The sequence below is a fragment of the Pagrus major genome, chromosome 7, assembly GCF_040436345.1.
Source record: "Pagrus major chromosome 7, Pma_NU_1.0".
Lineage (NCBI taxonomy): Eukaryota > Metazoa > Chordata > Actinopteri > Spariformes > Sparidae > Pagrus > Pagrus major.
The window spans coordinates 17,309,597-17,336,565 of NC_133221.1; the positions used below are offsets into that span (position 1 = coordinate 17,309,597).

General features: G+C 38.3%; 1 protein-coding gene across 1 annotated transcript; it reads right to left on the bottom strand.

The window, feature by feature from the left end:
- Nucleotides 1-1,238: 1,238 nt before the first annotated feature.
- Nucleotides 1,239-22,668, bottom strand: b4galnt1a (beta-1,4-N-acetyl-galactosaminyl transferase 1a). The gene is made up of 11 exons (XM_073470049.1): nt 22,495-22,668; nt 16,648-16,865; nt 16,384-16,566; nt 13,679-13,785; nt 13,506-13,543; nt 13,213-13,393; nt 8,119-8,211; nt 7,837-8,024; nt 7,602-7,742; nt 6,664-6,901; nt 1,239-6,483 (listed from the first exon to the last, which is right to left on the bottom strand). Exons 1-11 carry the CDS (start codon nt 22,576-22,578, stop codon nt 6,272-6,274), a joined length of 1,683 nt encoding a protein of 560 aa, XP_073326150.1. The 5' UTR covers nt 22,579-22,668; the 3' UTR covers nt 1,239-6,271.
- Nucleotides 22,669-26,969: the final 4,301 nt, after the last annotated feature.

Here is a 26,969-nt window from a genome sequence, read left to right on the forward strand (position 1 = left end):
TGATGCTACTACTAATAATATTAAAAATGATAATGTTCCTCATGACAAAGAGGATCATTCAACTTGTGTGGCATTTTCTTCTGATCTTTTGTTTCCATCTTGTGGTGAAACGTTGGAATGACAGTCTCTCAGCAGGTTCTTTATGCTGGAAGAAATGTCACGTGATTCGCTAGTGACGGTCAGATGTCACTATAGTAACAAAGACATAAATCAGACGTTTATTGACCCCTTTATTTATCCTTGTTGGAATCAAACACATGCATACATCACACCATCAGACAGGCATTTTAATATCTGCAACTCAGGTTTGATGCAGCACTCAGATCGTCTACTTCAGCAACAATGTAAAACTACTCTAGTTCTCAGTTAAAGCCCTGCATTCAAAATAGTATCAGCAAAATATACTTAAAGTGTCAAAGGTAGAAATATTTGTTCCCTCTGACTGACACGTTCATAATGTATGACATTATTAGATTGTCAATACTGATGCAACACTCTGTAAACAGCACTTCATTGTTGCAGCTTTCAGTGCAGCTAGTTTTGACTGTATATACAGTTTGGTAGTTTGTCCAATGTTTTCCAACATAAGGGTCTGACCCTCTCAAAAAGTTTACAAGATAAATCACAAGGTTGTACTTTGACGGTGACTTTTGTCTACCTGTTTTTCCAGAAACCTGGTACACTCCCTCCCTTGCCTGCAGGGACCTGTTCAGTTAGGTTGTAGCTTCCTGTTCCTTGAACTGTCACTCACCTCCCAAAACTCACACACCCTGAGGTGCACACCATTTGCTACTGATTCTCTGTGTGTTTTTGTACTTTATGTTTTTAAAAAAAATGTATTTCATTAATCTCAATGTCTAAGTATTATAATCAAAATATACATGAAGTACCAAAAGTGAAAGTTCTCATAAAGCAGAATGGCCCATTTCAGAATAATGTGTATGATATTGCTGGATTATAATTACTGATGCATTAATGTGTTGATGTGGGTTTAGATGGACCTTATTATTATAGACATTTGGGTCACAGAACCTGATGTGTCACAGAATTTGTTCCCGCTTTATTAGCTCAGTCAGTAAGTCATCAAACGTGAATCATGGCAAACTCTCTGTAGTTAAGGTGTGTCCACAAAAAGACCTCCTTGTCCAAACATCATGTGAATGCACCAGAAATAACTCTAAAAATGGCAATGACGCCAAAAAGAGACAACTTTGCAGCCACATTTCAGAGCAGTAAGAAAAATTCGAATGGTCAGGCTTTATTCAGGATTTATCCAAATGGTCTTGAAGAGGAGGCGACCTTCTAAAGAAGACTAGTGGAAGCTCATTTAGATTGTTTGTCTTTTCATGGAGCAAATTTTCTTTTTCAGTTACCTGTACATGTTCAAAGGCAGCATCAATTACCGCTGGGGGGTCCCCTCTGTTCTTAACTGTTCTAACGTACCATTAAATTCTGATGTAAAGCGACATGCGTATTTTGTGAGGGTTCAAAACCACTGGTTCAATCTACACTGTTACATCTTATAAGCATTTACATGAACTAGGCTTTATCTGTTGTGAAATGTGAAGTAAAAATACAATATTTCCCTGTGAAATGTAGTAGAGTAGAAGTGTAAAGTTACTTAAAATGATTTACTCAAGTAAAGTCCAAGTGCATCATATTTTTATTCAAGTGCTGTACTTGAGTAAATGTACTTTTGAAACTTTCTACAACTTCCGTAAATGTATTTATGTTTTTATTTTTTTCCATCACGCATCTGTGGACAGTCCCCAGGCAAGCAAAAACATAAACACAAGCTGGCATTCTTAACAAAGACAATGGCTTTCACATTGTAAAAGCATTGAGTTAACATATCTGTCAGCATATTACCATGACAGACTTCCACACATAGCCGACATGCAAGCCATACACACATGCACACACTCACACAAAGAGAAGTTTTAATATACTTCCCTGTTCACCTGGATTTCCTCTTTGTAACATTTATCTAAAAGGTGCGTTTCAGACAATGGGCCTCTTTTCGTCTTCTAAAATACATTCAAGGTGGAAAATTATGAGGAAGAAAGGGACGATTCTGAGCTACTCAGGTTTTACAAGTTTCAGTTTGCCCCCAGCAGAGGGCATGGACCATCTGAAGTCACTTTAAGAGGCTGATTAAGGCTTAGCTTTTTCACATGATGAGTGGGAAGATGTTTAGCCAAGTTAATCTGGTTGTTTGTGCACCAACAAAGTACTGTAAAAAATATGAGGGAAATATTTTTTTTGAAAAGGAGGTAAAAAAATAAATATCTAGATCATAAACCTCAATCTTGCATTACATTCTGCACTGAATCTAAACGCCCATGTTTTAAAACTGCATGATGTTCTTTTATTTAATGTTATATGTATTTTACTTGAGTGACTCTCTGACAATCCCTCCAGACTCAACACAGTGGTTACAAAGTTCACACTTCATTCAGGTCCGTAAATGCTGCATTTAAAATGCTGATGGAAAATGTTGAAAATGAAAATACTGTAAGAAGGCCTTTTTTAAGTCAGGTTTGCTTAAAGTCAACAAAGTGATCACATCTTTTAAAGGAACACTGTAGATAATTTATTTCTGAAAAGGATTAGGTTGAAGTGAATACTGACCAAGTCTTACCCCCCTTCTTTTATATTTATATTTTAGGGGTCGACCAATATGGCTTTTTCGAAACCGATACCAATTATTAGAAATCAAGGAGTCTGAAAACCGATATTTGGGACCAATATTCATTTGCAGTAAAAATGTAACCAGTGATGAAAAAACCTAAGTACAATTTACTCAAGTACTGTTCTTAAGTACAATTTTGCAGTACTTTACTAGAGTATTTACATTTTCTGCTACTTTATACTTCCACTCCACTACATTTATTTGATACATTTAATTACTAGTTACTTCAGATACAGATTATTCACTGTTTATAGGCTATAAATTGTGAAGTGTCACCAATCCGACATTGTTGTGGACGGGACAGTGTGTAAGAGGATGCTGCATCAGAGCCAAAGTAGTATTTATTTTATCGGCAATCTCACATAAAAATCATCGATAAGACCATTGGAAAAAGCTGAATTTTGTCCCCAATAATGGTCCAGGGCCGATAATCAGTCTACCCCTAATATATCTTATCAATAAACTTTGTGTTAAACATGAATATTCCAGATTTCCACCCCAGTCTTTACCTACACAACTCAAACCATTCAAAATAAACAAAAATAAAACATTCAAATACCAGAAATATAATAATAGAAACAAACAAAATAACACAAATTAAAAAAAACAACATACACATCCTGTCCACACAACCTAAACATGTCACTTAAACCATTATTTAAACTTATTTCATGTTGTACGTGTTTTCAATTCCTCATTACATTTGTTCCACACAGTAAATCCTTTGACAATAACAATGGCATTTAGCAATAATCCTCACTTGTGCTTCTTATGACTGTTTTTGAGGGATGAAGATTGGATTTCCCCACGCTTTCACACAGTAAGTTACATGGGAGTATGAATGTACAGTATCCTGGTCTGCATGCCCCAGGGGGTCCTCAGAGTTACTGCAGGGGCTGCACCAAAATATCGTATGATAACAAAGATTGAAATATGGCTAAAATACACATTAATATGAATACAACATGTTATTACCAAAGATAAATTAATAAAAAAAACATTGACAGAACATTGATGCTAGTCTTTTCTGATGCAATCATGTGAGCCAGCTAACTTAACGTTACACTGAATCACTATGCAAACTGGTTAACTAACTGCCTATCATTGAAACAAAGCCTGTTGGCCAGTTAGCTGCATTATTATCCCAAGCGGACATTCTCATGAGCCACCAATGGACTGTATTGTAACTTATGGTGGTTATTGGTCCAAAACCACCAGGGAAGTATAGAGAGTGATGCTTACTCGTCTAACATTAGCAATGCTACAAATGTGCAAGTGAAAGAAGACCCGATAATACTCAGAGAATTATCTCAGGTCTAGATTTAAATTCTCATCTATTAGGCCACCGTAGATGCAGCATCACTTGGAATAAAACAGTGATATATTCATCAGAAACTCATCAATCAGCTAAAGTTGTTGCGCTACCTTCCAAAACCTCTTGTAAAGCTGCTCCTCAGATTGCTCAGTGGATTTAAACAAGTAGTGCAGGCCCTTTACCTATAAATAAACTTCTGTTACATTCAAGCCCTTGCCAAGTAGAGTAAGGGTTAAGCTAACCCATTTGGAGGGACTCAAAGGCCAACTTGAGAAATATTTCCCTGAGGTTGACTTCTGGCACAAGGACAAGACATGAAATACAGTTTTCATTCAAAGACACAAAACAAGACCACTCATCCAGCCCTGGAAGACTGCTCGCAATTGACAGTAAAGCGGTAAGGAAACAAGGCAAAAGTGGCGTTACCTTCCTCACCTACCTGAAAAGCAAATACAGGTGAAGATCGGTATGGCCATCTGCCTGACAACCTCCATATGCTCTGCGATAGATAATCTGTGTGCCACTCACCGGGGTCAGACATTTCACTAGGGTAGAGTTTGTGCCCTCCACAGTTTCAGGTAAGCTCAAAGATTTACTGTCCCTTCCACATTACATAAAACATAAATATATGTATCTGTCAATAATGATTTTAATATCTCATTATTGTAAGCAACAACAACAAGGTTTGTTTATATGTGTCACTACAGGCGGTAACACTTTATATTATGATCCTCGTCTAATCCACAGCTAATAAGCACATTATTAGTCCTTATGAGATGCGAATTATCATTATTATTTAGGGATTTTATGGTCTGATGCCAATACCAATATTTAATGGAGGTAAGATATTTCACAGTTTAACAATAGACTTTATTGTCTAAATGGGATCAGTGCACTAAAATAGCAAAATTTCTGGAAATTTAAAGGAGACATAGTCTGCTCTTTTTCAGGTTCATAATTTTGGTTTGGGTTGCTTAAATTCATTCATTCAACCTCATTCTAACCCTATTTAAATCTCTAAAAAAACACTGAGGGCAAGCCCTCATTTCCAATGATGTCGAGATCACAAATAAAAAACAGAATAGGTGCAAAAGTGTGATAACAAACAGAAACAACGAACATAATCACAGAGCGAATAAACAGAATGGGTAAATAAAAATGATAACAGAAAAGAGGCAATATGACAGAATACCAAAAAAACGGAAAAAGTGCTTGAAAATGATAAGAAACCGCAAGCAAACGAACATGACAAAACACAGATAAAACTGAGGTGCATAAAAGATAAATAGCAGACAGCCATAGACAATATCTATCTATTATAAGGGCCTTTGTTAGGTACAAATAACTCTTATCACTTTATACTCCTGCTCATGCACTACATATGTAAATTAGCTCATGGCTAACTCTGGTACAGCTAGTACGCTGTGCTCTGTCCCAGTCAAATAAACAAATGATTAATTTGAATAAATTGCACCAAAGGCAATAAAGGAGTCAGTTGACAACCTTTACATTCAGTTTACTTGCACAGCAAGAAATGCTCACACCACTTTGAAGCCAAGTGCACTAACACAATATCAGTCAAAACACATTCAAAAACATTTTATGAACATAAATGTTCCCTGAGTACCAAGTCATGATAAATAGCTAAGAAGTAATAACAAGCTGGATCAATAACAAGTGCTTTTAAATTTAGTCCATCTGTGAGCTTATTTCAGACGAGGCTGCTCATTTCTTTAAAAGGGACCAATAATGTTGTTACAATTTCCAGATGGGAAGATGCAGATGACTGAAGCATTTAATGTTTGAATGTGGTTTAGCTAAATAAATAGCACCACAGAAGAAGACAGATGTAGATGTGAGTAGACTCTTTTATATGTTGCTCTATTTTATGCTGTTGTTAGGGTTGAATTTCCTGTTTTACATAAGATACATTTGGCATTCAACACATCACACGTCAGCTCACCTGACAGGGCTGTGGGTGTGTCTGACACAAAGGATTTGAAACCATTGATCTAGATAACATTATACTCTAGGCTGGCCTTACCTCTACAGCATTTTACTGTATACACAATCAAATAAAACTTGTTTTTTACCTTTTTAGAGTCACAGTGCATATGGAAATATGGAGGTTTACGCCTGCCTGAAGAACAAGGAGAGGATCCTTGGGTTTGTTCACAGAACAAAATCTTCATTTTACCACAATAATTGCCTTTTTTCCCTCACAATGAAGCAGCAAACAGACATGTATTGTAGGAGCCCAGCTTTCAGTGACTGGTCATGCACTTGAACCTGTCCTTGAAATAGAAGATTTCATTACTAATGTTACTATCTGCACTAGAAAGTGAATAACGGAATTTATCGTAGGCTTTTTGTGACTCTGTTTTAGTCCAGGGTAGTTTGATCTTTGATGCGTGGCTTACAATGATGTCACTGCAGGAGCCAATGTGGAGGGAGCCCAGAGCGTCAACGAAGAACTCTGCAGTGTCAAAAAAAAACATTGTAGTTTCGAAAAAGAAAATGCTCGTTTGAAGTTTCTTTTACATCTTTCCAAACTGAAACAACTCAACAGTGTCAACACAGCCGTACTGCGCAGAGAAAATAGCTAATATAAACTGCTATGTTAATATATTTTATAGAAGATATTACAGATACTCACCCAGATGACCCCTTCGTGACAGGCGAGGGTCAAAGCCCACCTGCAGCACCTTGTCTGTCCTCCCCATGAAGAAGTTTATGACGGCATCAGCTACCACACAGTTGGGAAACCCCTCGATGACGTGGTGGTAGCCATTTCTGATATGCAAGCAGTTGCCCTCCTCTCCCCCTTCCTCCACTGATATGGTGTGACGGTATGTTGCAGAGTAACCAGTCACCTCTCTCACCGCACCACCAACCTGAAGTCATGAAGACAGTTAGAATGGTAAGACGACTAACAGAAACATAATAACTGGTGCACATGTAGCACACGGCCACCCCAACCCCACCAACCAAAAAAATATGGAGCCTGTCCTCATTATGTCAATCATTATGACCATTATTAATGTTTGTTGTGATATGGTCCAGTACGTGTGTTGCTGCAACAGCCATCTTGTTTTGGGAGACACTGACAATCGACCTACTCCTTCGTTTAGGTACAGTGACAAAAGTTGGCTTGACTTTAAATTGTCAGGAAACCTATAACCTCACACTTACCAAGTAGAGTAGGCTGTTAAATTTAAGTTGCATGAGCTGGAAAATTTTAACAACTTAATCGGTAATCGGTTTCCTCGATTCTTTTAAGTAAGATCCCTTTGTCATATTTTACAGTGCATGAAAATATAAATCCTCTTGTAAAAACTAAAGTAAATCTAAATATGTAGCACCACGTGTCACAACATAATAACAGCTGGTCATGAGACCATAGTTACCTGCCTATTCAAGACTACATATACATATATGTTGCCCTTACTTGGGGATGTCAGGTGGGAGGAAGCAGAGAGGAAGGATCTTTGCTGTGTACTTTAAAATTTGGAGTGTTTATGAATATATTAATATTCAGTAGGCATTAACACACACTGCCACACACATTGCACTGCTTCTGGGAATGCATCTCACCAGATCCAGAGTGGTCCTCTCTAAGATATCCACCATCCTCTCCAACTTGGTGTTTGCAGTGAAGATGAAGTCATCGTCCGCCCAGAGCACATACTTGGTGGTCACTTGAGACACTGCCAGGTTTCTTCCTGCAAACCAACCCTTTACAAACAAAAGGAGGTTCAACACCCATTAACTGTGTAGTTTAATAATTACAATTCATATTGATATTTCAGAAAGATATGAACTTATTTACCTTTCCAAATGGCATGATGTAATGTTCAATGTGAGGCCCGGTCACTGGCTGAGGGTGTTTATTATCGTCTGCTATCACTATGGTGACAGTGGGATAATACTGACGTACGCTGTCAATGAGATCTTTGAGCTTGTCATAGCGTAGGAAGGTCTTGGTGGCGATGGTAACAAGAGCACTGATATTGTACTCTATGTAGATACAAAAAACAAATGCAGTGACCTTCTGTGACATTCAACACTTTTCGTCAAAATAAAACTGATAATAAAAAAACTGCTGACAAACCTTTTTGGGATCCGGAGTTGTAAAGTTTTGGGACGGTTGCATGTCCAATTTTAATGCTGAAAAATGACTGGTGAGCCTCAGTTGCAAACCGAACTGCAGAACAAAACAAGAGCTGTGGTAAATCCTGGTTTCAAGTTCAATGGGGAGGAAATCATTCTATCATTCTTCAGACTGGGCAAAGATCATGCAAAGCTGTGATCGCCTATGTACTGCAGCCTTTGTCCCTGTCATTGTTACTGTTTTGCGTTGAGAGGGCTGCGACAGACAAACAACACCTGTCCTTCCATGGGGATAACCCACAGGAGGCGCTCCGCACTCTATGTGGAGGCTAAGAAAAGTTTCAGTTTGCTGCTATCGTGTGTTCTTTCATTAAAACTGACAAAACATTCACTATGTGACAAAGGTGAGGGGATCATCATAATAGGAGGTGACTTCAACTGTACCCTGAATTCAAAATTGGATAGACTGCCTGCAACCAGGAAACCTCCATCCAAAATGTCTAAGGGCTTATCATATATGATGAAAGAACTGGGTCTAGTAGACATCTGGCGACAGCTCCATCCTAATGAGAGAGATTTCACTTATACGTCTCAAGTGCATGGGAGCTACTCAAGAATAGATCTTTTTTGTGTATCAAGGACTGAAATGTATAGAATAAAAGATTGTACAGTTGAACCAATTACTATTTCAGACCATGGCCCTGTGACTATGAAAATCAACCTAGGTACGGACAATCACTTCAGACACTGGAGGCTTAATGTATCCCTGCTAACAGATATGAATATTAGGCAAGAATTGAAGGAGGCTCTGACTGAATACTTTATCGTAAATGATGATGGTAATGTCTCCCCCTCAATTATATGGGATGCTAGTAAAGCCACTATAAGAGGGAAAATTATTTCTATAGGGTCCAGAATAAAAAAACAAAGACTCGCTAAACAACAGAGTTTGGAAGATGAAATAAAAAAATTAACGAGAGAACACAAACAATTTGGAAAGAAAGACGCTTTGAAAATGCTAAAGGAGACGAGACAACAACTGGATGAGGTTCTGACATATAAAGCAGAGGGTGCTCTGAGATTTACTAATAGAAAATATTATGAAATGGGTAACAAAGCCAGCAGGCTTTTGGCTTTTCAACTCAGAAAAGCCCAATCTAGCCGTGCAGTTCCAAAAATTAGGAATTCTGAAACCAATCTTATTGAGGCAGATCCCACTAAAATAGCAAACTCATTTTCCACGTACTACAAACAACTATATAAGGCTGAAGACCTTGAATTCAAGGAAAAAAGAATATTAGAGTTTTTAAAACCCCTTAAAATGAATAAACTATCAAATGAGGAGGTGGAATTTTTAATACAGCCTATCACAGAAAAGGAAATTAGGGAAACCATTCTTAAAATCAAAAACAATAAATCACCAGGAATAGATGGTTTCTCTGGAGAATACTATAAGATATTTATGAATGAACTTACACCTATATTGTGTAAATTATATAATTATGTTCTAAAATCAGGAGACCCCCCAAATTCATGGTCAGAAGCCATACTATCAGTAATACATAAGGAGGGAAAAGATCCCCTTCAATGTAATAGCTATCGCCCAATAAGCTTACTCTGTGTAGATTATAAAATCCTAACCTCTATATTAGCAGTCGGAATTCAAAGAAATATAAAAAAATTAATACAACCAGATCAAACAGGATTCATATTAGGACGTCAAGGATCAAATAATATAAGATGAGCTTTAAATCTGCAAGCAATAGCGGCAGGAGACAGTCAACCGTCAATGCTCCTCGGTTTAGATGCCGAGAAAGCATTTGATCGGGTGGACTGGCAATTTCTGAAACAGACACTAATAGAAATGGGCTTTGGGAATGAATTTGTGAACTGGATAAACCTACTATATAAAGAACCCTGCTCGAAAGTCAGAATTAACGGTCACTGTTCTAGCTTTTTTAGGATTGAACGAGGGGTGAGACAAGGAGACTCTCTGTCACCCATCTTATTTGCTATCAGTATCGAGCCTCTGGCAGAGGCAATACGCCAAAATGCTCAAATCCAAGGGATAACAGATGAAGGAGGCTCAATTCATAAAATAGCTTTGTTCGCGGATGACATTTTACTTTTTGTAAAAAATCCACTTTCTTCCATTCCTGTACTTATGAAAACCTTGCACGAATATGGATCAGTGTCCGGATATAAAATTAATGAAAATAAATCAGAAGCCATGATGATTTCAGGCACCTGGCCTACACAACTGAATAATAGTGTCTCCTTTCGCTGGTCTAAACAAGGATTTAGGTATTTGGGAATAATTATTACCCCTAATCCCACCCAACTATTTGAGGCGAATTATAACAAATTAATTAAACAAATAAAAAATGATGTGGCACGTTGGGAAATTGTACCGCTGTCCCTCGTAGGAAGAATAGAGACGGTAAAAATGAATCTACTACCGAGACTTCTCTTTTTATTTCAATCCCTCCCTATTAAAGTACCGGTTTCCACATTAAAAATGCTAGATAGGTTAGTTTCAACATTTATATGGCAAAAGAAGAGACCAAGGATAAGATTGAAATCTCTTCAACTACCTAAAGATAAGGGCGGTTTAGGTTTACCAAATCTCAAAAGCTATTACTGGGCTGCACAGATAAGTGCTATAGTGGCATGGATCAGAAATGACCAAGAGACAATATGGACTAAGATAGAGCAAGATTCTGTAAAGGAGGTCTCCTTAGCGGTACTCCCTTTCATAGATATAAAGTCTGTTAATAAAATCAAAATAAAGAACGAATGGATAAAACACACCTTAAAAGTCTGGACAACTGTGAAGAAAAAGCTTAAGGGACCGGAGTCGATCTCAAGGGCCCTACTGATTGTAGGAAATATAGATTTTCCGCCCTCCCTATGGGACAGTGGGTTCAGAGGGTGGGTGGACAAAGGTCTCCGTACAATTAATCAACTTTTTATAGGGATGGAATTTAAATCGTTCTCTCAACTTCAGGAGCAATTTGGCCTCTCATCAAAAGATTTTCATAGATATCTTCAGATCAGACATTATGTCACATGTCACAAGGAAAGGGACATGGTCAGAAATAACCCTAATGAGATAGAAGAGTACTTAATCAACATTTTAGAGAAACAACACCCAACAAAAAAAAATCTATCTAACATATACAAAAGACTAGTAATGGATGCTTATCAAAACACGGAATATATTAAAGAAAAATGGGAATTAGAAATGAATGTTATAATTGAAGACTCTGAATGGAATGACATGTGGGCAGGATGCCATAAGGGCATTAATAGTCAATTATGGAAAGAATTTGACTGGAAGATAAAAATTAGATTTTTTAATACTCCCCTTGTTGTTTCTATGTACGTGAAGAATTCCAGTGCAGCATTATGCTGGCGTAATTGTGGAAATACTGGAGACACCACACACATTTTCTGGGATTGCCCAGTTCTGCGTGGATTCTGGGGGGACATCAAAAGGGAGATTGATACTATGTTGGGGACAGATGTTGCTTGGGATCCAAAACTGTTTTTATTAGGAATTATTCCGAAAGATGTATACAATGCTGATCAACGATATGTACTGAGGATCCTTTTACTAGTAGCAAAGAAAATGATAACGGTTAACTGGAGAGACGTGAAGCCCCCAACCATAGGTCAATGGACCCAGAGACTGAAAAATGTCTACTCAATGGAAAAAATGACAGCCAGTTTGCAGCTGAAAACAGACATGTTTGAGCAGAGATGGTCCTGCATTACCAGATATCTGGGGTTGGAATGAGTAGAATTTTTTGTTTGTTTGTTTTGTTTTTGACTACCTGCTTGTCCATTCATTTGTTTTTATGGCAGCTGGTTTCGATATGTATGCTTTGTGATATGTTGTATGATATGTCAGGAATTGTCTTGTCTTGTTAAGTGAATTGTTTTGTCTTGTGAAGTGTTTTGAAAAATGTTGGAAAAGTTTAAATAAAGAGAAAGTTCAAAAAAAAAAAAAAAAATTCACTATGTATAGAATTAAAGCTTTTAGCTTTTTAGCTAGTAACCCCTCATCCCCCCGCACACACAAATTTGACCCAGATTTGACCTGAAAGCGCACATCCTCCATTTACTTTTTCCCTTTTGAAGCACATAGTTTGAATTTGAGGAAATGATGACATGGCAATAGTGTTCCTAATTCCCTGCTGAGGAAGGGCGTTTGCAGAAAACAGTCATGCATGGACTGACTTCTGCAAGTCTGGAATTTTTCAACTTGTTTAGTATCAGAGAGAACCAGGCCAAGACTAGAGAATTATCTCCACTTGGATTTATTGTTTTGTTTCTGCACCACATCTATTTTATACCTCTAATTTCTTAATTTCTCTACCCAGTTTGGCCTTTTACTTATGATATTTGTATCTAGTGTATTGCTTTTATGTACACGTGTAAAGTGTCTTTGAGTGTCATGAAAAGTGCTATACAAATAAAATGTATTATTATTATTGTTATGTCAATCGTGTGCTTTATCACAGCCGAACCAGATAACATATCAGCCAGTGGTGTTGTTGCACTGACGCTAGCGTACAGCTAAGAATTATAACTAGGGCTGGATGGTATGGCCTTAAAATAAGATCATAATATCTTTAGGCCATATTGTGATATATGATATATACCTCTACATTTTGAAATCTTCTCAGAAAGCACATTGTAAATGTTAGGAAGGGGCAACAAAATCAAATATCACAACGTTTTTGACGAAATAGGCCCTTCGATATCGATATTGCAACAATATTGGTGGGATGAATATTGGTACTTTCACAAAATACTTACACCATGAAATTTCTTAGCAATAATCATCAGTAATGTGGATATAATGATGAAGTGGCTAAAGACAAGTGTTAGAACAAGTAGATCAGTCTGGTAAGTTCAGATAATGACATCACTCTACTGTAATGCAGCCTTGCAACCAGTAAAAGACAATAGTTATGCCATATCATGATATAAAGAGATCTAAAATCTTCTAAGATTATATGTAGTAATGGTATACATTGCATATATTGCCCATTAGGATGAAACTCTGGTATCCACATGCAAACTTTACCTGTGTCTGCTGTCTTGGGATGAAACACAGTGTTTGTATAGGTGACGAACTGCAGCTGCCTGTTCAGAGCGGACAGGAGAGGACTCGACAGGGTCATGTGCTTCTCTCCCTCCCCTTTTACATCGACCCTGTCGACTGTAGCAGCAACATCGAAAGTCCCCAGTGTTGCTGTCAAATATACCTGTTACACCGTTTGAATGGTTTTGGGGGAAAAACAACAAAAACGTCTTAAACATTAAGACAGGAAAATGGAAACGTGAAGCACAATGAAAACCTCAAAATGAAGAAATTACCACATGGTTTGATCTTGTTTCTTCTTTAAGACCCAAACCTATGGAGAGAGTGCAAATATTAATGGGGATATCAACATGGGATGATGGTGATCATGAATGTACTGTAGTTGAAGACATAATGTTTAATTTATCTGATTCTTTAATATTGTGTCTTGTATTAGATATGCTGTTACCTGGAATGATGATGGTTTTGAGGGGTCGCACCTTCACGCCCTGGGTGGGATACTGAAGAGGACTGCCGGCTTCAGCTATGATAAGCTCATCTGCAGGACTGTAGGACCTATACATACAGAACATATTAGAGAGGAACACACCTGCATTTCGTCATTACTGGGTAATATCCACGACAGCCCTATTTATTTATTTTTTGTAACTAAATGGATATCAGGAATCGCTCACTTCGATAGTTTGACCGCATAATGCTCACAGAGAAGGAAACACATGTGGTATCCACATGTGAAAAAAGCCAATCTCATGTGAATGTATGTAATTTACATGGCAAAATACATTTCTTATGTGGATTTGTGAATTTCATTCATATGTAAAAAAACAAACAAACAAAAACTTACCATGTAAAAAAAGCCAATTGCATGTGAAAATGTGGAATTCACATGTGAAGGGGCAAATTTCACATGATGCCATGTTTTCTGAGATTCTCTGCATGTGAAACAAAGCTGATCACATATATAATTCACATGTGAAAATGGGAATTTGACATGAGGAAATTTACATTCATATGTCACACCATTTTTACATGTGAAAAGGCAAATGTCATATGTGACATTCTCATAAGGGTTGTGAATTAGCTGTATGGCTCTAATCTTGAGGATTGTCCCTGCTGTGGCAATACAACATAACAAAATGAGAAAAAAAGAAAGGTAGTACATCAAAATCTACATAAAGTAGATAAGTAAGTTGAACTGATAAGACTTAAAACATAAATCCAGTTGCCTTTAAATTAGTACTGGGAAACTTCCTTTAATCTGAGAATAAGTTCAGAACTTATTCTCAGTTCTTATCGGTTGATTAGTCGAAGGAACCAAAATTAGTTGACTAGTTTTGCCAATCAATAGATGAGGTCAACATAGTCTCAAATATGAAGATTTTGCACTTTTCTGAATTACATTTATATATAATATCTTATGGTTTTGGAATCTGGTCAGACAAAACAAGCAATTTAAAGTTGTTGGCTCTTACTATATTCTCTCTATTCACTGTAATTATAGACCGACTCACCATGAAGTTGTGGAAACTTCCGGGTAGAGAACTGACCGTTGATTTGCATTGTGGTAATATGTGTAATCGGCAAACTTGTTTATTTCTGTTTTCATTTTCAGACGTAACTGTACCATTTAAAGATATATAATTAAACACGGTGGTCTGACTTATCTAAAGTTTCTGCTGTGATTAATTTATGGAATGTGTTGTGAGGTGTCTGCTGTTAGATGCAGCATATTAATATGAGTATTTGGAAAACATATTGGAATGTTAGTTGCTGTTGGGGCCTTCCTGACCTGGAGATGATTTGGTCAGGGTTACCGGGTTGATGACATTGTAAACAGGTTGGACCTGTTGATGGCTTACTCAACTTATTGGCTGTCACGGGATGGGACAGAGATAAAGGGGTGCCTCTCTTCTTATCAGCAATATGTGGTCAAGGTAACAGCTATAAAATGTTAAAGTTTAGCAGAGTCATGGAAGTCCTGGGTCAGAGGTGAAGAGGCCTCTCTTCTTATCTGACCCTCTTTGATGTGGATCATGTGTGGTAATTAAGTCTTTGACCAAAACAAGCTCGGTATATAAGGAGCTGTCTGCATGTCTTCGAGAGAGTTCTCATTATTCGGCTGGAGACTCTCCAAGTAACGTGTTACTTGTTTACGATACTGAACTTATTGTAATAAATTTGTTATACAACTAAGACAGTGTCGGCGGAGCTTTTCTTCAAACATCTTCATCAGCATCGCCACAGAATATACGACAGTTGCATTGCTAGCGTCTCTGATGTCTGTTCAACAGTGTGATAACTGCTAGTTTTGGGAAAACTTAAGCAGTCATTTTGTTAAGTCTGTGGCCCAACAGGTAAATTAGGTCTCCAACGTAACGTTAGTGAAAGTCTTGTTAATAATGATATATAAAAGCATCAAACATGCATTTTAGATTAATTAGATTTAGGTTTTTATTTTTAGGGTTTTTTCTCCTGTGAAGTTATTGAAAACAAACTTTGTGACTCGGTCTATTAGCTCCACTAATACTGAGAATCTTCATAGACAGTTTGTTAGTTTCCACAATAACTATCTTCTTCTTTATATTTATATCCTTGTTTATATAACTGCATAGTATCAGACAAGGAAAGATGCTGTTTGGCCACAGTGAGTCCAGGAACAATGGCAGGCTAAAACAGAAAAATGTCTGATAAGAAACTAAAGAAACATGCCCACGTGTTTCTGTCTGCATGCCAGTAAATTTTCAACCAAAGGACAACCTTTTTTTCCCAGAGAAAAAAGTCTCACAGTTGTATAAAGAGTAATCTGCTGATTGCATGATTTGTGAACACACCCTTGTTACAAGGATGTGTTCACAAATCATGTAATCAACATGTCTGTCCATTTATCTCGTTTTTATCTTGATCAACTTAATACAATTTCTTTTCCTACCACAGTCGTTTGGCTTGTGAACACACCCTTGTCACACCCTTGTTACAAGGGTGTGACAAGGGTGTGTTCACAAATCATGTAATCAGCAGATTACAAAGATGGTGACCTCTTTATACGACTGAGACTTTTTTGAAAAAAAGGTTGTCCTTTGGTTGAAATTTACTGGCATGCAGACAGAAACATGCGGGCATGTTGAATCCTTAAACCTGTATCTTGAACAATACCTCCTCTGAAAGCTGTTGTACTCCTGAGCTCTGTGACGCTTTGCACCCTCAGGGTCAGGATGGGACTCTAAGAACGCCTGAGAAACGTTGTGGGCCCATGCGCGTGGAAACAGCAGATTGGAGAACGGCAGGTGAAGGGTCTCCTTGTCAGCCAGACACACACATGTATTCAGAGCCAAACGACTGTGGTAGGAAAAGAAATTGTATTAAGTTGATCAAGATAAAAATGATATAAATTGACAGACATGTTGACTAATAACACACCATGCCACATCCTCTTTTATGTGGTAGGCAATGTCATTGTGATAGCCACTGACAATGCCTAGAATCGTCTCGTTGAGGAGTTTCTGTAATGGACTTCCCTGTCTTGGCCGCACGTCAACTACTGAGCTGGTCCCAGGGCTCCATGCATAAAAGAGGGCGAGCAGCGTTAGTCCACTGACCAACAAAGGTCCAAGACACTTCTTATAGGTGAAACGCATCTGGAATGAAGATGAAAGGAAATGTCAGAATGGTGTTCATGTTGGCCACACAGGATGAGGTTTTGTTTACACATCTGCTAGTTCACACAGGCAGCACGCCATGTCAGTTGGCCAGTGTGAATATAGTCAATTATTTGCTATATTCACACATGTGGCATACCAGGCTTCAGACTAGGGAGCTTGCAGGGTAAAGTCAGACATTTGTGTTCACACTTACAGCTCCTCTGTATAAACTCTGGATTAATCCATGTGTGAAAAGGGCTAAAGAGGCATGGGGAAGTTACAGGTTCAGGGTTCAAATGGGAATAAATGAAGTTTAGTGAAAGTTGAGGCATAAAGATTATCTCTTAATTACTCACTTATCACTTATCACTTAACTACATTCTCGGTCTCTCTTCCTTTTCTGCCCTCCGACTCAAAACAGACGACTGTGTGTGATCACTCTTTCAGTCAAACCAATCAGATTTTGCCACGACCTCAGTGAGCCAATCATTTTGCTGTTTCCATATTTTAAAACTGTTCCTTCCCTGATTTGAGGAGTCTCACAGCCTGGCCCCTTGATTCCACTGGGCACTTCCATGTTACCTGGCGTATCTGACGCCGTTTTGCTCTGTCCTCCACGCGGCTTCATATCCCACTGGGAGCGTTTCAGGAGCGGAGCGTCATGCCTGCCTGATGTTTTTTACTTGCTCAAATTTTGTTTATTTTGTAATTTTTTCTTTGGTTTTAGCCCTTCTACTGTGGTTGTGTAGGCTACCTAGTTAAATTGTTTTGTTGTTTGGCTGTTTTAAGCAGGGCCGGCTCTAGGCATAGGCGATATAGGCGGTCGCCTAGAGCGCCATCTGCTGGAGGGGCGCCACCAGTCACCCTCGAGGGAGAAAAAAAAACAATAATAATTTTCGATGCCCATTGGTGCCCTCCCTTCATGTTCTGTCTTGAAAATAATAAATATTAACAAAATAAAGAAACAGATAAACAATTACATGTTTCTCACTTGTGGTGCTGAGTCACGTGACATGTGGTCATTGGCTGCGCACCTTAGAGGGTCAGATAGGTGTCACAGAGGTCAGGTCAGGTCAGGTCACGTCAAGTGACAGGCAGGTTATGTTTTTTTATTTTTCAAGATGAAACGGCCGTCAAAGCCCTCCGGTGCGCGATACTGATAGAGAAGAAAAGAGGAGGAGAAGAATACCCAATATAAAAGGTAACATTATGTCATCTTTTTTAAAATGCTGTTTTGTGTGAAGACATTTCATTTGTATTAGCTTGCTAGCTAGGTTGAAAAAAGCAATGCTGGCTTAACACGCTAGACAATGACACTGATAGCTACTAAGAAGGATAAATGAATCATGAATCAAAATAGAGGCCGCAGGTTGTACTCTGTGTTGTTTATTGTGAAATGGTAGTGAATCTTTTATTATAAAGGTAATTATAAATGTTATGTTGAACACACCACTTGTGCAAATAACTGCTGCAAGCTGCAACAGTTGTTTGTCCTATTCTGTCTGTAAATTAGTTGAAACACGTGCTGGAAAGAGTGACTTGAAACAACAGTTGTTGTTCAAATAAAACTGTTGTGAATGTTCAGATGGTTCAGATGTTGTCATTCAATTGTATGATGGTGTTCTTTTTTTTTTTGGGGGGGGGGTACGGCAGCGGATACCTCTGTATCTTTTGCCAGATGGCAGCAGGGTGAACAGACTGTGGCTGCGTTGGGTGTTGTCCTTTACAATCCTTTGGGCTCTGTACAGACACCCCACCTCACCAATATCACTGATGCTCTATAGATGGGTGCCAATAATGTTCTTGGCGGTTTTAATCGCCCGCTGTAGAGCCTTTCAGAATGCTTTCGATTACTTCTCTGTAAAAGTTTACAAGAATTGGCCTCGAGAATTTGGCCATGTTAAGTTTCCATAAGAAGTAGAGCCTTTTCTGCTGTCAGCTGGCATTTCAGTGCCAGAATGCAACCAACCTCTACACCACCCACCTACAGTTTTCACCAAGCTCCTCAGTAGTCTGGCTTGACATTTCATCAATCTTCACACCACTAACAAGTTAAATATCGAGCAAGAGACTTTGACACGCTAAGCTACCGAAAAGCCACCGAAACTGCTGAGGAAATTGCAGAGGTTAAGGCTACATGCCTAACAGACACACTATAACAGGTGCCGACTTGTGTCTGAATGGCACTACAGGCCGAAAAAGGCTGAAGACTCCTGCTCTAGATCAAGAGCTGTATCCCATTTATGTATCATGCTACCAATACCGTCAGTATCAATCACTTATACCACCATTGCACCACCACTGTGCTTTTAGGCTCATGTTCAATTTCCTGCAGGTTGCGGGTGCTGACGTATCTATTTCCTGTGAAAGACTAGTAGAAGATATAAGACATGGGTGCTGTGCATGCAGCCTCTGTGATCAACACATGAATCATTTTTTCATTTTCTGATGATGGTTTCCCAGTTGAATATTTAAAGAACGAATGATACACGGATTAAAATCTCTTCTTCATCATTCTCTTTCTCTTCATAAGCAGACGACAAAACTGCTTGTTTCTGTTACTTACAAAAGTCAAATTAAAAAGGTATTAGTTAGAGTTTGTGTTTAGTGCTTACAATATTTGATTTCGACACAAATTGTACTAGAACCATGTAAAGTTTAAAAAATGCCCTGTCTCTTCATTAGTGAAGTAGATGTTCCTGTAATGTATTTCTATAAAGTGTGCTATAGTGCAATTACTTTATAGTGTGTTCAAAGTTTTATTGTTAAAATTTGTAAAAGCATCATGTTGGTAAACATACTTAAAATGTAAAAGATGTGTAAAAGTGTGCTATTTTATACTAAGAGTGGCTCTTGGAGTATACTGATAAGACATTACTAATGAACTGATATCCTACTGAAGTGACCAGGGAACAAGTTAGTATGATATTGAAGTTATACTCAGCGAGTACTTCAGATACGACAGAGAGGGTATTTTAAATGCAACTTAAATTAATGCATTTGTTCTATGGTCATAATGTGTTATGACAAAAGCAATATACTGGGTAACATCTTCAGTTTTCCCCATACACACAAAAAACAACCAAGCCAGCATTTGAAAATGTATCCACTCTGTGCCAGTGAGCCAGTGATAGATAGGCCGAGCTCTATCTCATTGCCACTTCCTAAAAAACTATTCACAGTTTCAGGGCCTTTCTAAAGCTTTCCCTTGCAATGTTGCCAAGCAAGACAATCGCTCTGAGCCATCTTCACATATGTCCCCAATGTTCTATTGTGGCAAAAGGTAACCTCAACATTTTAAATGTCCCGCAGAGTTTGAGTTTGTCGCAGGTGACACTTACTGAGTGGTTACTCTGCAGCGCTGTTAAAATTTGCATCATTGAGCCAAGATAGATGCTTTCCCTTGCAAATGCAACACGGCTTCTTTAAATAGTAGTCTGGCGTCAGCGCTTTCCTGTGACCTTGCATGATACAGGGTTTTGAGAAAAAGTGTTTTGTGATTTGATGGCGTGAGCCAAAGGTGACTGTTGCCATAATGACGCTCTGACACCCAGCACTTCACTCTGCTGATTTAATTTCATCATAAGATGTAGAATGTTGTAACACAAATCATAACCTGACCAAATGCAGTGTAAACACACAACTGTAGAAGCTGGAAAATGATGGGGAACATAGTGGATAAGATAATGTTAAGACAACTTATAGTAGGTACAGAAATTTTGTCACAAGCAAGGCTGGTACACTTTTGAATGATACAATTCAAGGACTTTTCAAGCACTTTTCAAGGGCAAATTATTCAAAAGGAAGGGCCAGTTATCCATATAGATGTTCCTAAAGTCTAATCCAGCACTGTACTCAAGGCCATCACTTTGTGTTGAAAAGTGGTGGGGACATAAGTTTTTAAATGGTCTTCAACATCTGCAATTTTTGGCAAAGTACTGAAGCCACTGTATGAGCTCAGAGCAGATAAGCATAGCAGGAAAACAATATTAATTTGATCTAAATTTGTTTGTTAATATTTCGTGGTGCGTATATCATTACACCTTACATATCATTACTCCTTTAACCCTAACCTTCCTAGCCATCACCTGAACATGTCCTTGTGTAAGTTACGATCTGACCTGGGGTGAGCTGGTGACCGTGGTTCATTTGTTAACGGTTAACATTCCGTTCTCAGGACACTTATCAGTTCACCGTAGGTCGTGTGGTATTCTCAAGGCCATCTCATATTCCTCCCTAGCCCTCCCTTTGGTCTGATTCATCACTTTATTCTATAAAGTGTGACTTTTTCTTGACCTCTTTGTCAGACTTGCCAAGTACACTCTGGTGTACACAGTGCTGACCTTTCAGCTGAAATAGTTTGACTGATATTCTCTATTTTTCTGTTTAACCATTCTATTAAATAATACGAAAAGACAATCTTTTGTTACTCGACCTTTTATTTGTCCACAGCCTCTCCCCTGCAAGTTGCATATGCTTCTATCTGATATTTATTTATTTATTTATTTCTCATTTACAATGAATTAATGATAAAAAAAACAACACTGCATAGCCACCCCAAGATTTTCAGTTGTCCCTTCTGGTTGCCCCTTTAAAAAATGTCTGGGGGCGACAGTATGTCAGTGAGGTGAGAGGTTTCTTAGGGACAAGAAATTGGCAAGGGGATGCAAAAAGGAAACCAAGGGCGTCTGCTCCAGGAGCCCTCAGCAGCACTGAACAGCAATAGGCTACACTCATTTTGAGAAAGTGGCCTTAGCCAGAACATGAACATAAACAATGGAGCAGGCTTAGGTGAATCACAGGAGAAGAAACAGACAAACTGACAAAGACAAAATGGAGCACGCAGGCTTCAATACAAACAACACCAATGGGGGATGAGGGTTAGGCGAAGGTGGACAGAAAAACACTGGAAGGAGGGAAAGGCTAAAGAGGAAGATGCAGAGCAGCTGTGGAGGGAAAGCAGAACACTGGGAAAAAGGGCAAAAGACAACACAAGACCAGGAAACACACACAAAAATATAAAACACACACAATGAAACAAAAATGACATGACCATGACAGATTATGAGTATATCTAACTAGAAGCAGGAGGTCTGACTGAGTACTCAACTGTTGTTATTTGCTCTGGGTGTGGGTCTACTTACAACTTCAACTCTTCATGTTTATTCTTCTGTTAGGCTACTGCATCAAACATCTCAAGAGCAACAGGTACGTTTTTCTCCCGGATGTCACACAAAGTGACTTCTAATGTATTTGTTGCTTTCTTCTCCAGAGTATTCTTTTAAAATACGGGCGTTACATCTCTGAGTACATGGCTATTCGTTACTCCACCTTGGCTACACGGCTGGTTCCGGACCGGTGATTTTCCAAACATTTGTGCGAACTTTAACCCTTTTTAAATGAAAGACTTTTCTGAAAACGTGGAGTGTTTTTAAAATAGTGGAAGCTAAGTAAGTTAGACACTTTGAAGAATCACTTTCTTCCAAAGACAGATATGGAGATTACGCAGTGACGTGCGCACACGTCTGCCTTTTTGATAAATGTGTCAAGATCATGAAGGAAAAACGTGGTGCAAGCAGTGTTTTCCATGCGCTAAAAAGACGAGTAAAGATAGAAAAATTCTTACTGTTGCTGTTTTCTTGGGATAAATATTTCCAACAACTTCGTGTGACAACTGAGTCTGATTCTGGGGAGGCGTTTGTGTGCGCATGTAAGAGACACTCCTCGTCAAACGCGCGTTATTGGTCAAAGCAGCCTACTTCCATGGGTGGTACAGGAGAGCAACTGTGCCCTTTCGAGTTGTGTTTGCATTCCCGTAGAGGGTTGATGACCTCATCAGTAGCCTCTAACGTGGTGCATGTTTGATCAGATTCAAGATTTTTTTAGACCTCAACATCTCCATCCGCGTTTGTGTGCTTGTAAGACTTTCAACTGGGTGGGTTTAAAGTCCTCCCACATGCCCCAAAACGTGTTTTGCTTATTAGATGTTTGATCAAGTGTGTACCTACAGGCATGATTTTGTGACATCACCACTTGTTTGAAAGACGGATGTGGTCCAATATGCAACCCACACAATTGATGTGGAAACAATGGGCGTTTCAGTGAAGTAGGAAGCATCTTGTGAAGCAATTTCAACGTTAGAAATGAGCAAATCTTTCTGTGGGAAAATCAAAACTCCAATTTAATAATTGTGTATGTCTTAGAAATGTGTCTGAAGGAGGGCATCTTTAGATTAATTTGAAAGATGATAATTATAGGCACAGCAACTTTAAATTAAAGGGAGCTGTGACTCTGTAACTGCATGTAATCTAATAAATTGCCTCCAGTGATGTCACTCAGTGGTTAAGTTGCATTGTGGGTAATGTAGGCATCATGTTCTCTCAGCTCTATCTCTGGTTCTACTGAACAGAATTTGATCATTGTGTTTTTAAACTCTTCATAATGAGTCCAACAGTACTTGCGAGACCAGTGGACTGCTTTTCAAAACTACATGCTGCAGCCACAAAAGGCTTTATACTACTTTTTCACATTGTAGTCGTACTCCCCAAGACCTGTAAATGCACTTTAATGTGTAACATTTTGTGAAATTACCCTTTAAGACAAGGAAGCGACAGTTCAGGCCAACATCTTGAACCCAAATGAGCATTTGTGGGTCTGAATTCCTGCTTAAATGAAATGAGTTATATTCTCTGGTAAAATGTTATAAGTATGATCGACAAAACCAACAGGTGTTTCAAATGAAATGAAGCTAGCTTTGCTCCCTCATGAGGCAGTTTTTAATTCATGGGAAAGAACCATTAAACAGTTTTCATTTCCTGTCTGGATGCCACAACTTTTTCAGACTTTCGAACTTTTAACAGATTTTTATTTTTAAAGATTAATTTGATATTTCCATCTTGCACTTTGTCTTCACTGTGGCCAGATTCCCAACTTTTCTGTCATAACTAGTAGGCGTGTCATGTCACCAGTCAATTTCGAAACTAACTGTTAACGAAAGAAGAGAAGTCATAGAGTACCTGCCATCTAGTGACTTTTTTTGTAACTGCGGTATGCACTCTTCACAGCAAATGTCATTTTATTTTGGCAAGTTCACAACAAAACTGTGAGAGTGTGAGTGTGTGAGATTCCAGGTCATTACGATGCATTTTGACACTGCGTTGACTCCCATCAGCCCAGAGAACCCAAAGATCCTTCATACCTTTCAGTAGTTCTGTTAAACAAATCCTTGTGATATAAGATGTGTGTATTCCTGATTGTTGGTGGTGTTGTGGAGTAGTCTGCTGTTAAAGAAGTACTCAGATCCTGTACATAAGTAAAAGGAGCAATACCACGGTGTAGAAATATTCTTAAGTCAAAAGTACTTGCATCAAAATATATTTAGTATCAAAAGTTAAAGTATTCATTGTGAATAATGGCACATTTTAGAATATATGTAATGTTATGTTATTGGATTATAACTATTGATGCATTAATGTGCTCAATGCTTTAATATTTAGGTTGGTAAAAAGGTGATTCAGCTACTTTTATGTAGTTTATCTGTTGGGTAACTTGTGAATGTTTTCCTGGGTCAATAAAGTTTCATCTTAATCTACAATATCACATAATTATTTATTGACATTTTATTGTATTATGCTAAATCTGCAAAGTAGTGGATTTAAAAAGTACAATACTTGCCTCTGAATTGTAACGTAGTGGAGGTATAAAGTAGCAGAAAATAAACAAAAAAAAACAAGTTCAAGTAGCTTACCTCAATATTGTGCACTAACTTTTGTAACTTACTTACAATTTTGGTTATATAGTCAAATATTCTTGAAACTGAACTACCTGATGGGCAATGTGCTCTTTTTGTTCTCACCCCACCATAATTCAAAATACAAGCCTGTTTTGCTCTGTTTAGGAACATAATGGCGTTAAAGTACATCGCAAACTCATGCTGTGTGAGTTGCGTGGTGCAGCTTTAAAGGTGCACTATGTCATTTTGGGGAGGAAATTTTAATTGGAAGAGAAAGATCTTCATTGACTTTTTTATTCCCTTAAAAAACTAAATAAACAAACTCTCTTTTTCATGATGTTACAGTTTGTTTTAGGTTGGTAGTAGGACCCAAAAGTGGACACCAAGACAGGAAGTAGGTAAAAGGATTTTATTATAGATGCTCTGGTAGAAGGCAGTGAAAATGGCTCAGGCAGGTGGTTCAACTGGTGTAGTGGCGGAGACTCACAGTGCCGTAGGCTGAGGCTTCGGTGGAGGCTCTGGAGATAGTTGAGTGTCGGCAGGTAGCAGAGGTGCTGGGTGGCAATGGAGCTGGGACTTGATTACTGGAGAGTTTGAGGAGAAACAAGGTTGCATACACAATGACACAAAAAACGAGAATCACAGGAAGTAGCGCTAGCTGAGTACCACATAAGGGAGATTAAATAATCTGGCGCTGGAGTAGTGAAGAGACCAGGGTCATGTAGGGGGAGGTGATGAGATTGATGCTGAACAGGTGCGTCTCTCTGCTGCAGTAGGAACCAGTAGGCCACACACACACACACACACACACACACACACACACACACACACACACACACACACACACACACACACACACAGAGAGAGAGAGAGAGAGGGAAGTAGCAAGTGAGGAAAAAGGAGTGGGAAACGGGTAAAGAGAAAATCAAGAAAAACAAGAACTGAAAACGCTGCCATAGCACACGCCCTGACAAATGGCTGAATAAACTAAAAAAACAAACTGACCTTGAAGGACAACACAATTTCATTATATTTTACTTTGTTTACACTGGCGGACCCTACCCGCTTCAAACTGTTCTGGGCACCTTGTTTTCCTCTGAGAACAGCTTGTTTATTCAGTTAGGCGAGTCAAATTTCTTCTCTCACTACATATTGCCCCTTTAAGTAGCTTACAATACTTAAGTAAATGTACTTAGTTACTTTCCACTTCTTTATACACGTCAGCCTCATGTAAAATCCAATACAGCTTTGTACAACTCCAACCTGAGCATAATGTTAAAACCTGTCATTTTATTGTTTTTACTGACCCACTGGTTTTCTCTGTTCTTCGATGTGATGTTGTCTCCTTATCTTCCTTTATTGATTTTCTTCTTTTATGCGTTACTTTTTTCTCTTTCTCTTTCTGTGAGTTTGCCTGTTTTATTACTTTTATTCCTTTTACTTGCAGTGACTCATAGATTTTTTGTGCTTTTACATTTTCTGTTCTGTTTAACTCATGTTAGACGAGGCCTCATGGTGTTTGGCTTGACTGTTGATTGTTTATTCCGTAATATTGTCTTTGGGGGTTTCCTGCTTTTGCTTGCTTGTCAAAGTACTTTGTAAACTCTGTTTTTAATGGTTCTATATAAATGTGTATGATTTATTATTATTATTATTATTATTATTATTTCATTATTACGGATACACAATATAGATTTTTTTTCAGCTGATACGATAACCGATAATTACCTGACTCTCGTGGCCAATACCGATTGAAAAAAAAAGAAAAAAAAAAAGATAATAGAAACTAACATTATTACAAACATTTTAAAAATTGATTGCTACCTGTAGTATATGCACACCTGAGTGTGAGACAGGCCAAGATGTAGTGAGCAAAGATTGTTTATTTCATATTCCATAGCTGTGATAAGACTTTTTCACTCGTGTTGTGTTCTTCTTGTAAGAAAACGCGTCCACACAAGTGACGACATGTGTGGCTCATGTTTACATTGCATGGCTCTACCCAGGCGCGGCAGTTCGGCGATATGAGCGCAACAACAGCATGTTTGTCATTCTTCTCCTCTTCTTTTATCGGCTGCTCTCAAAACAACTTTAAAGGTGCATTCCACCACCTACTGTGTGTTGATGCTGCACTTTGTATTATCAGCTAGATTAATTGGCTTTAATTTTTTTATTTGCTGATAACTGATCATGTTAATTTTCCATTATTGGGCCGATAATTTATCTGTTTGATATATATCGTGCATCCCTAATTATTATGCTAAATCTGCAAAGTAAGCAGTTGTCATACAATACATGTAGTTGGGTTAAAAGTACAATATTTACCTCTAAAATGTGGAGAGGTAGAAGTATAAAGTAGCATAGACTGA

What these genes read in the sequence shown, in the direction of transcription:
- b4galnt1a (XM_073470049.1), bottom strand. Translation starts at nt 22,578, where the DNA reads ATGCGCACACAAACGCCTCCCCAGAATCAGACTCAGTTGTCACACGAA. An exon ending in CAAAACCATCATCATTCCAG is followed by an intron (nt 13,544 to 13,678) that starts GTAACAGCATAT and finishes CTCTCTCCATAG; the next exon opens with GTTTGGGTCTTAAAGAAGAA. An exon ending in ACATCATGCCATTTGGAAAG is followed by an intron (nt 7,743 to 7,836) that starts GTAAATAAGTTC and finishes TTGTTTGTAAAG; the next exon opens with GGTTGGTTTGCAGGAAGAAA.